Source organism: Mytilus edulis, chromosome 5, assembly GCF_963676685.1.
Source record: "Mytilus edulis chromosome 5, xbMytEdul2.2, whole genome shotgun sequence".
Lineage (NCBI taxonomy): Eukaryota > Metazoa > Mollusca > Bivalvia > Mytilida > Mytilidae > Mytilus > Mytilus edulis.
Window position 1 is genome coordinate 36756825 of NC_092348.1, and position 12151 is coordinate 36768975.

General features: G+C 33.7%; 1 protein-coding gene across 3 annotated transcripts in view; it reads left to right on the top strand.

Annotated features, from left to right (window-relative positions):
* Positions 1-10668, top strand: part of LOC139523578 (hemocyte protein-glutamine gamma-glutamyltransferase-like) — a 28363-nt gene extending 17695 nt beyond the window's left edge. For all 3 annotated transcript variants that reach the window (XM_071317701.1, XM_071317700.1, XM_071317699.1), the window contains 7 exons: positions 1501-1663; positions 2328-2443; positions 3498-3580; positions 5049-5250; positions 6926-7086; positions 7997-8133; positions 10211-10668. In XM_071317701.1, coding sequence (XP_071173802.1) covers positions 1501-1663; positions 2328-2443; positions 3498-3580; positions 5049-5250; positions 6926-7086; positions 7997-8133; positions 10211-10352 — 1004 coding nt within the window. In that variant the 3' untranslated portion in view covers positions 10353-10668. The remainder of the gene's footprint in view (positions 1-1500; positions 1664-2327; positions 2444-3497; positions 3581-5048; positions 5251-6925; positions 7087-7996; positions 8134-10210) is intronic.
* The last annotated feature ends 1483 nt before the right edge of the window (positions 10669-12151 follow it).

Here is a 12151-nt window from a genome sequence, read left to right on the forward strand (position 1 = left end):
ACAAATGTACGTTGTCCCATCACATCTTCTAATCGTTATATTTGTTCTATGTTTTCCACTGTTAGAAATGGTCAGAAGAGAGTTTTCTCTGAGGTTTTTTTTTTATTAAATTTTAGTGAGGATACATCTCTTCATCCATGTTGAAATTATATCTTGACTTTAAGCGATTCGTGAAATCGAAGATAGCTAGTGATAAGATATGAAAACTTTCACAGACAGTGAAGACAAGATTGCGTGAAGTTATATTATTATTATTGTGCATTGTTTGGATACTGCCTCATTGACTTACATTCGTATCTTCTTTGGCCGTCAATGGTTACGGTCACGTTTTCCTAAAAAAATATCAAGCATTACATAATACAACGGAAAATGCATGTATATTTTCGGGAATTTGTAAGTAAAAATACATTAAAAAACTATGCATATGATAATGTTATCTCTATCTTTAGGTATCACGCTTGCACAAATATCTTTTTATAAATTTGTGCGTCTGTAGCGCTGTCCCAGATTCTTCACCGTAAACGCTTTAACTTACGAATTTGTAACTTGAAGGAGCTATATGACAAAAAAGAACATAAACAGATTAACCGAATTGATCAAGGTCAACTATGTTTCCTAATTTATTAACGAGGAATTGTTCATGCTAAATTAAAAAAAATAAAATGGGGAATGTGTCAAAGAGGCAATAATCCGACCGAAGAGCAGAAAATAGCTCGAGGCCATTAACAGGTCTTCAACACAGCGTTAAAAGTCCCGCACAAAGCGGGTATGTTATAAATGATGTGAGCTTCGAAGCACTGACTACTGAGCTGATGCTACCGTCGAGGAAAAACAAGTCAACAGCAGTCTAAGCTAGCACATCAAATAATTTACAGTACATATGCTCTGTACAGCAGAACAATAAATAAAAAAAAACACCACCGAATGGGGATTTTTTTCCCCCGGTATTATCCATTTGACGTGGCTCAGTACTTATACATCCCGACATTGTGTTATTGTGTTATGTTAATTGTTTGTCTTTTTGTCTTTCGTGTTTGCTAATGTACTTCGGCCCTGTTTGTTTTTCGTTGTTGACATATTTGATTGTTTTCATAGTAAAGAAGATTGTGATACATTGTTGACTGCCGTACCCTTATGTTTGACATTTTTACATATTATGTCTGTTTGTTTCGTTCACACATTGTTGTCAATATCATGAAATTGTATGCGACTGTCATACAAGTGAGAGTTTTAGCTAGTTATAAAACCAGGTTTAATCCACTATTTTCTTCATAAAAAAGCCTGCATGTTCCATGTCAAGAATATGACCGTTTGGTATTCATTTGTTTGATGTGTTTGAGCTTTTGGTTTTAGCATTTGCCTAGGCACTTTCCGTTTTGAATTTTCCTTGGAGTTCGGTATTTTTGTTAATTTATCTTTTGGTGTAACATTGAATTACTTTATTGATGTAGATATTTTAGAAAATTAATGTACTTTGTAATGTAAAATGTATTACCTCAGGTATATATCAATGTGGACCTGCACCATTAGCAGCCATTAAAACCGGTGAAGTCTACCTTCCCTTTGATACACCATTTGTTTTCGCTGAAGTGAATGCAGATAGGGTATTCTGGCAAATGCAGGAAACGGGTGATCTCAAACATATTGGACTCAACAAACACAGGTAATCAGCATCAAAACGCATATTTTCACACACAACTTAATCAACACATATAAGTTATAAGTTTTAGTGTAAATAACTGTTTTTGTATATTTATATTAAAAAAACCAAACAGACATACAAATATAAAACGTTTCGCACCTAGAAGTATTTTCTGTGTCTTGAATCAAAGATATATCAATTTTAAATATATTTAACGCTTTAACGTAATTGCAAATTTGAAATTTGAGGACTTAGATATATTTGTGAAGTCGTTATACTCTTGTGTTTGAGTGCAAGGAAAAACTGCAAAAGCCGTACAAATTTCTCTGAGAGCGCTTCGAATTCTGTGTTGGCAAGAATAGTTATTGATATTGCCATAACTATAAACAAAGTGTTTACAAAACTTTAAATGTCTCGAAATACTATGGATTGTCTTGCCTAGGAAAATATTATAATAGCGATTTTCGGTGAAAACTGTCGGAATTATGGGTCTTCAATACTCTACGTACTTTAATTTGCACTTTTAATCTTTAGATTTAATCGTCAGTGATGAGTCTTTTTTAGACGCAGTGCGCGTCTGGCGTACAAAACTTTAGTCCTAGTGTCTATGGTCAGTTTAACCTTCGTCTTAAAAATAAATTGAATAACATGATGTTCTTTTGAAATTGATCAGTTATTTTTTCAGCATTGGAAAACATATAAGTACAAATTTACCAACAGGGAAACCAATGGGAAATTGGGAAACTTTCTGTTATGATAGATTTCGCGAGGATGTGACAAATCAGTACAAACATCAAGAAGGTAATACATAGAGGTTAAGAGTGGTAATTGATAGAGATACAAATGAAATGTCGAAATTTGCATAGATTTCAGTGAGGGAAACGTTTACTTGACAATTTGTTTATACGATTCCCTCAATTTTTGTTATGTCTTTATTATTGTTTTCCAAATGTATTTAGGAGATTTGAACATAGACAACATACTGTTGCCTTAAGGTGGTAGACCTTGGTTCAGGGAGATAACTCTTTAAATCAGTTAAGCGTTTGTAAAAGTCAAGTTCATCAATGTATTTTAAGCATTTACCTGAAACAGATTGAAATTAATCTATGTAACCTAGAAGCTTAAAATATATTTTTGAAAATGGTTGACACAAACGTACTGATGATTTTAAGAGTTATTTCCCTTAACCTAGGTCTACCTCCTTAATTTAAGCTATCCAAATTAACCAACACTCATTATAATTCATAAGCAATAAACAGAGCTTAAAATAACTTTAATACAATTTTGATTTATTCGTTTGGTTTTTTTCCACTACCAAAACATGTTTTTTATTAACTGCACTCAGATTTATTAGTTGTCTTGCTTTGTTCTTTTTGGTCAATTTACAAGGTTTGAACGTCAGTACATTATCGTTGCCTGACTTTGCATTATACAAATTGCGTAAATTGCGTCTTTGAAATGGAAAAATAATCGTTTTTTATCATAAAGACTACCGAAAGCCAATCCAAAGATATTTAACTTTTGATTCATTCAAAATTTCTATGTTAGTTGGCATTTGTTTTTGTTGCAAATCAGTATTTCTGTTGTTCCGTTGATGTTTTTTTCGGTTTGGGTTATGAGCTGGATTTGTTTTCGCTTAATCCGTTTATGACTATAGAACAGCGATATACTACTGTTGCCTTTATATGGGATTTTTTCTAATATAAAGAATCTTGTTTCTAAGAAAAGGTGGTATTGATTTTGATATTTTTTTTGTGTTATAATAAAGTCCGAACAATATTATAAAAAAATGCTCGTTATGTATGATGTATGATATATTTATATTTAATTTTATCTTTATTTTTTCCTATGTAAGGTTCAAACGAAGAAAGAACAGCAGTGATGAGAGCCAATCAAGAGTCTAGTAAGAAAGGTATCTACCATGAAGGCAAACCTATGGTAGGCGTTTAAAATTTTCAGGGAATATTAATTATTGCTTTAGCTGCAAACACTAAATCAAAATAAAACATTTCGCATTTACTGATATAAAAAGTAACTCTATACATTAGTATTACTAGTTTTACTGATAAAATGTGTAGTCACCTCTATAATAAAGTATTTTTCTTACATTTCTACCTTTTTCTAAAGATCAATATGTAACTAAGTATTGATAAAAATACCGAACTCCAAAGTAAATTTAAAAAGACGAATATATCAACCAACGGTGCAAATTTACAACAATCGTCATGTATCTGACTTGGTACTTGTGCCTGATGCGTCGATTAAACGATAGTCGATTTATTGCTAGCTAATATATATAGGAAGATGTGGTTTGAGTGCCAATGAGACAACTCTTCATCCAAGTCACAATTTATAAAAATAAACCATTATAGGTCAATGTACGGCCTTCAACGCGGAGCCTTGGCTCACACCGAAAAAAAAGCTATAAAGGGCCCCAAAATTACTAGTGTAAAACCATTCGAACGGGAAAACCAACGGTCTAATCTATATAAAAAACATGTATGACATTCATTGATCGATTATTTTTAGTGACAAATGAGGAGAGTAACCATAATAAACATGATGCTATGTATCCAAAATTTATTATGTATCAATAAAAAGGATAAGCTTACTGTTTTAATGAGCCCTATGCATGCTATGTATAGCTCACGTGTACATAAAATGAAACCAGTGATCACATGAGAACCAAAAGTGGGGTGGCTTAGGTTTTATCAATAGTTGCTGTTTGATGAACCCAATACCAATTTAATCATTTGGTAACTTTATAACTCCATGAGGCTAAACTGTATTGCTAAATAAATCCTAACTCAACTCTGTTAGATGAATGTACAACAGTATGCTTAAAAGCTACAGAATTTACCGCTAGATTATTCATGAAAATATATATAGGAGTTATGACGAATCAGAAACAAATAATTAATTATACGTTTTACCAAAGGTATTCAATTTTGAATATTTTGATAATGATCCCAAATATGCTACTGAGCGAAATGAGCGAAAACGAGGATTCTTATAACAACAGAACGGAACAAGAATGTGTCCCCAGTACACGGATGCCCCATCCGCACTATCATTTTCAATGTTCAGCGGACCATGAAAACGGGAGAAAATCTCTAATTTGGCATTAAAATTAGAAAGATCATATCATAAGGAACATGTGTACTAAGTTTCAAGTTGATTGGATTTTAACTTCATCAAAAACTACCTCGATCAAAAACTTTAACCTGAAGCGGGACAGACTGACGGACGAACGGACGCACAGACCAGAAAACATAACGCCCATAAATGGGGCATAACAAACATGAATATAGACACCTGACTATTTTTTTTAAAAGTTCAACATATAAGATATCATAATGATCATCGGGTATTTATAAGTTATTAAGAAAATAATGTTTTAATATAGGATGTACAGTTTGAATTGCTAGAGAAAGAAACAGCTCCATACGGGAAAGATTTTGAGATTATTCTGAAGATAAGCAATAACAGCAAAGAGATCCGGACACTGTCTGGTTCAATATGTACAAGTAGTATGTACTATACTGGAGTGCCAGCCAAAAGAATCAAGAATTTAGCTATTGACAATGAGAAAATAGCAGCAAATAAAAGTTAGTATGATACCTGTATTATAATTTTAATTGAATGTTGGTGGACCTGAAAAAAGGTATATTTGTTTAACGATTTTTTGTTGGAAATCTACACAGATAGATTGCTTTAGCCTTTTGCAGTTTTGAAGGTTCAATAATTTAAGGGCATTAAGACCAACTTGTTATATGGCAATACATCGACCTGTTTGTAATAAGGTTACTCAATAATGTACACTGTATACTTTATCATTATAAAGCTTAGTGTCCTATAATTAAAAAAACTAGAGGCTCTAAAGAGCCTGTGTCGCTTACCTTGGTCTATGTGCATATTAAACAATGGACACAGATGGATTCATGATAAAATTGTGTTTTGGTGATGGTGATGTGTTTGTAGATCTTACTTACTGAACATTCTTGCTGCTTACTATTATCTCTATCTATAATGAACTTGGCCAAGTAGTTACAGTGAAAAATATTTTGTAAAAATTTACAAAAATTTACCAAAATAGTTAAAAATTGACTATAAAGGGCAATAACTCCTTAAGGGGTCAACTGACCACTTTGGTCATGTTGACTTATTTGTAGATCTTACTTTGCTGAACATTATTGTTGTTTACAGTTTATCTCTATCTATAATAATATTCAAGATAAAAACCAAAAGCTGCATAATTTTCATTCATAAAATTACCAATTCAGGGGCAGCAACCCAACAAAGCGTTGGCTGAATGGTCTGAATATTTCAAAGCAGACCGATCTTGACTTCATGAACAATTTTATTCTATCAGATTTGCTCTTTATGCTTTGGTTTAAGATATATGAACCAAAAACTGCATTTGACCCCTATGGTCTATGTTTAGCCATGTCGGCCATTTTAGTTTGCGGGAGGGGTCATCGGACACAATTTTAAAATCAAATACTCTAATGATGATTGAGGACAAGTTTGGTTAAAGTTGTCTCAGTAGTTTTAGAGAAGAAGATTTTGTAAAAGATTATAAAAATTTACAAAAATAGTTAAAAATTGACTATAAAGAAAAAAAACTCCTTAAGGGGTCAACTGATCACTTTGGTCATGTTGTCATATTTGTAGATCTTACTTTTCTGAACACTATTGCTGTTTACTATTTATTTCTATCTATAATGATATTCAAGATAATAACCAAAAATAGCAAAATTTCCTTAAAATTACCAGTTCAGGGGCAGCAACCTAACAACGGGTTGTCCGATTCATCTGAAAATTTCAGGGCAGATAGATCTTGACCGAATAAACAATTTTACCCCCGTGTCAGATTTGTTCTAAATGCTTTGGTTGCTGAGATATAAGCCAAAATCTACATTTTACCCCTATGTTCTATTTTTAGCCATAGCAGCCATCTTGGTTGGTTGGCCGGTTCACCGGACATATTTTCTAAACTAAATACCCCAATGATGATTGTGACCAAGTTTGGTAAAATTTGGCCTTGCAGTTTCAGAGGAGAATATTTTTGTAAAAGTTAACGACGGACGACGACGGATAACGACGGACGACGGACGCCAAGTGATGAGAAAGTTCACTTGGCCTTTCGGGCCAGGTGAGCTAGAAAGAAATCAACTTCAGAACCAATTATACTAAATTCGTATCAATTTAGCCACATAGTTAAAGATACTTATAAGCAACAAACAAATATACTGTCTTAACATTCTATTTATATATTTGCAGGTAAGGAATTGAGCCTCAAGGTGACATTTGATGAATACTATAGTAAACTGGTTGACCAGTGCCATATGAAGATGTCATGTATGTGTACAATCCTAGAAACTAAACATACATACGTTGATCAAGATACCTTCCGCCTGATTAAACCAGAACTTAAAATCAAGGTATGATTTATTAAAGTTTTATAAAGTTATAACATGTACTTACTACGTTACCCGGGGTTACGTAGTTTTTTTCCGTCCACTTTTTATCCTTCCGTCTGTTTTGTCTGTTTACCCACCCGTCCATCGGTAATTCTGGTTTCAAAATGATCAATAAAATCAGAAAAGGTGTCCATAAAGAACATATCATTTCTATTTCATGAGTATTTTGTATATATTAAAAGGGTATTTATTTCTAGAGGAGCTCCATTAAAATTACATTTCCAGGAATAAAAAAAACCGTGTTCAACTTCAATTAAGCATCACTGTGGATTCACTTATTTTCGTTTGGTCCGATTTTCGTGTATAGCAAAATATTTGCATTTTCGTGGATATGGATGTCGTGGTTTTGCCAAAGTCTGCATATCAGACTAGATGAAATTTGTTATTCGTTGAACATTTAATTTCGTGGTTCACCTGTTACCACGAAATTCGCGAAAATTAGTATCTGACGCATAACACTAATTTGATTTCGTCTCGGGCAACTCACCGTTATGTAAAAATACATTGAACAGGAAGTCAGCAACTTAGTTGTTTCCGGCGGAAGCTGTCTTTTATATTTGTTTTGATTGTGTTGATAGTTAGTTATTTACATCATCGTTTCAGGTCCCTTTAGAATTTTTGTTTGTTTGTCTCATTGCCAATTATACCCTATATCCTTATTTCCTTATATCTATAATGGTTGAACTAAATCATAAACGTAATTTTGTATTGCTACAATAATACCTTTCTTTTTTGTTTTGTATACTTTCGTGTATTGTCTTATAAAACTGTCTCATTTGTTTTCTTTTTTCTTATATCATGTGATAATATTAGATGGTACCTTGTTGTTTTGCATTTATAAGATAGTGATATGTCGATACTGTTGCTTTAGGCACCAGCTGCTGGAAAGGTTGGAGAGAAGATAAAAGCTGAAGTCTCTTTCACAAATCCACTTCCATGTGCATTGACTAGTAGCGAATTGACAGTTGAGGGTACCGGCTTAACGAAAAACCAAGTTATACCTCAAAGGTTTGTATTCTCTGTTAAATTGAATAAGGATTCTTATACAACATATATAGCTGCTCGGTGAAGATATTCATAAAACGTGTATATTCAAGTATGTAATTGGAATAGTTGGTACAAAATACAAGTATGTTCACTACATAAAACAAAGTTTAATATTATTTTTATGCCCCACTTACGATAGTGGAGAGGCATTATGTTTTCTGGTCTGTGCGTCCGTTCGTTCGTCCGTCCGTCCCGCTTTAGGTTAATGTTTTTGGTCAAGGTAGTTTTTGTTGAAGTTGAAGTCCAATTAACTTGAAACTTAGTACACATGATACCTATGATAAGATCTTTCTTATTCTAATGCCAAGTTAAAGTTTTGACAGCAATTTCACGGTCCACTGAACATAGAAAATGATTGTACAAGTTTTTGGTCAAGGTAGTTTTTGATGAAGTTGAAGTCCAATCAACTTGAAATTTAGTATACATGTTCCTAATGATATGATCTGTCTAATCTTAATGCCAAATTAGAGTTTTTAGCTTACCTGACCCGAAGGGCCAAGTGAGCTTTTCTAATCTCTTGGCGTCCGTCGTCCGTCGTCGTCCGTCGTCGTCGTCGTCCGTCGTCGTCGTCGTCGTCGTTAACTTTTTACATTTTGAACTTCTTCTACAGAACCACTGAATAGAATGAAACCAAACATGGCATGAATGTTCCTTATGAGATGCTGACCAAGTGTTGTTACTTTGTAGCCGATCCATCATCAAAGATGGCCGCCAGCGGGGGACTTAGTTTAACATAGGACCCAAGAGAAATGCATACAAATGACTTCTTTTAGAGAACCACTACATGGAATGAAACCAAACATGGCATGAATGTTCCTTACGAGGTGCTGACCAAATGTTGTTACTTTGTCGCCGATCCATCATCCAAGATGGCCGCCAGTGGGGGACTTAGTTTAACATAGGACCCTATGATAAATGCATACAAATGACTTCTTTTAGAGAACCACTGAATGGAATGAAACCAAACATAACATGAATGTTCCTTATGAGGTACTGACCAAGTGTTGTTACTTTGTAGCCGATCCATCATCCAAGATGGCCGCCAGCGGGGGACTTAGTTTAACATAGGACCCTATGGGAAATGCATACAAATGACTTCTTTAGAGAACCACTGAATGGAATAAAACCAAACATAGCAAGAATGTTCCTTATGAGGTGCTGACCAAGTGTTGTTACTTTGTAGCCGATCCATCATCGAAGATGGGCGCCAGCGGGGGACTTAGTTAAACATAGGACCCTATGGGAAATGCATACAAATGACTTCTTTTAGAGAACCACTGAATGGAATGAAACCAAACATAGCATGAATGTTCCTTATGAGGTGCTGACCAAGTGTTGTTACTTTGTAGCCGATCCATCATCCAAGATGGCCGCCAATGTGGAACTTGGTTTAACATAGGACCCTATTGGAATCGCATACAAATGACTTCTTTTAAAGAACCACTGAATGGAATAAAACCAAACATAGCATGAATCTTCCTGATGAGATGCTGACCAAGTGTTGTTACTTTGTAGCCGATCCATCATCCAAGATGGCTGCCAGCAGGGGACTTAGTTTAACATAGGACCCTATGGGAAATGCATACAAATGACTTTGTTTTAGAGAACCACTGAATGGAATGAAACCAAACATAGCATGAATGTTCCTTTTGAGGTGCTTGCCAAGTGTTGTTACTTTGTAGCCAAATTTTATCTTTTTTTTTTATATAATTTTAAATACCCAAGTAAAGTCAGGTGAGTGATACAGGCTCTTGAGAGCCTCTAGTTATTCCAATTTGTCCACTAAACATAGAAAATGATAGTGCGAGTGGGGCATTCGTGATCTATGGACACATTCTTGTTTATTACAATGTTCTTCTTTTTATCTTTCATCGATGCTTCATCTTTGAATGTATTCAACATGTCTTCCTTAATTCAATAATTTATTTTACTACTGTCGTACATAAATGATTGTTTGACTATACCAATGAAAGTTGTAAAGTAATGTTTTTTTTCAAAACTTTGACTTTAAATTTAACACTTACATTATATTTTTCAGCATTGTATCTAGCACTCAAACCTTCATGACAACAATCGAAATCTTACCCACAAAAGCTGGACTTAGAGAGTTGATCGTCTCCTTCAACTCAAAAGAGTTGGAAATGGTTGATGGATCTTGTGAAATAAAGATAAGCGAATAAACCCAAAATTCAATTATCAGACATTAGTGCAAAGCGATATGTCCCTTCTGTAACAGATTTTATAACACTATAACTTACGTTTTATTTCATACTACTTGTTATGAGATTTTATCCTTACATATAAAGGATTTAACCGACTGAGAAATACAGATATTTAGTAACATGTATGTCCAAGGATTATTTTGTTTTGACAATCACATCTTGATAAACATTGTTGGATCGGCAGCCAAAAAAAAAACCCAGTTATTATGAATATTTGTATTACATTGTCTCATTATTATTATAATTTTTTTAACATATAAATATATATTATTTATTTTGTTGTTTTTAATTATACCTCGACGATTTTGTATGAGATCATTACTAAAATCCACCAATGAAACAATACGCACTTCAATATGCATTACGATGTTTAAACATCATTCAAATTATTAATTTTATAGAAGATAGTGCCAAATATTGATAAATATAGATTCCACAACTGCAACAAGTGTGTTCTGATATTTCTCAACTGGAGGCAGTTAAATTTTGATTTTTAAAACGCAAGGCTTGCCGAGCTTTTAAACTAATTAAAATGTAATTGTTGAGAGTGGGGAAATATCGTTATACACGAGTTATAGTGGTGGAATCTGTTTATCTAATAATTTTCAGCCTTCTTTTTCAAAGATTTGAAGAGAGTTGTGTACTTTTTATGTGAGGTCGCCTTTGTTTCGTGACGTAACAATATGAAAACTCAATAGAAACCATGAAAAGTTAACGTCACAATTAAATTTCGACCAAGCATTTGCAGAGAACATGCCTTCATGCCTTCCACAACAGTACTGTTAACTGTCACAGGGATAAACACAAGATGAAATGTACACCAGAAGTGGTACCAACTCAGTGGTTGTTGAACCACAGCAGGCTTATAATTCATAACCTCAGACGTTAGTTTCGGAGATACTCGTCTAAAACGATGACATAACAAACATCCAAACTAAGGGATTAGGTGTAGCAAATCGCCTGATCTAAATTTACCGAATGCGTCCTGTTACCGTTTTTGACATCTTTACCGAGACATATGGCAGGTGATACGTGTATAAATGTAGAAATTTATCCTTCACCTTTGCTCTTGTTTTGGCTTTATAAATATTTTGATATGAGCGTCACTGATGAGTCTTATGTAGACGAAACGCGCGTCTGGCGTACTAAATTATAATCCTGGTACCTTTAATAACTATTTATCCTATTGATACGACTGGTCATTTTCCGTTTACAATTCTCACAGTTTTTTTGTTTTATTATCTTGGTTCAAAAATTCAAAATGGTTGACGAGTTTCGAACATCGTTATTTAATTTCCATCATGAAAGGCATCATATAAATCAATTCGAAATAGTGCCAAAAACTAGTTAGTTTTATTCTTGTAAGATTTACATATTGTACGGTTACAGTTCGTGTTGGTAAAAACAATTTAATTAATGTTTTTAAAAGTAACACAGCTCTTATCTGTAGTAAATGTTATCCAGAGCACTTAAGACCCTCAAAGCAGGGGTTCCTGTTGCTTAGTTTTAAATTTTCTATGTAACTGTTGTTTGGTCGTTTTTGTTTTTTGACATGGGGTGTTAGTTTGTCGTCGACCTATTAGTTTGATACTTTTTCGGTTTCCTCCGCTTCTCTTTTAATGTTATATTATTTTACAGTATACATGTAGTTATGTTTATGGTTGTTGCAGTTTTAAATATTTTGTTTCAACAAAGAATCTGAAATATTTTATTTCTGGAACACTATTTATAGCAATTTGATCGTAAAGGTACTTACC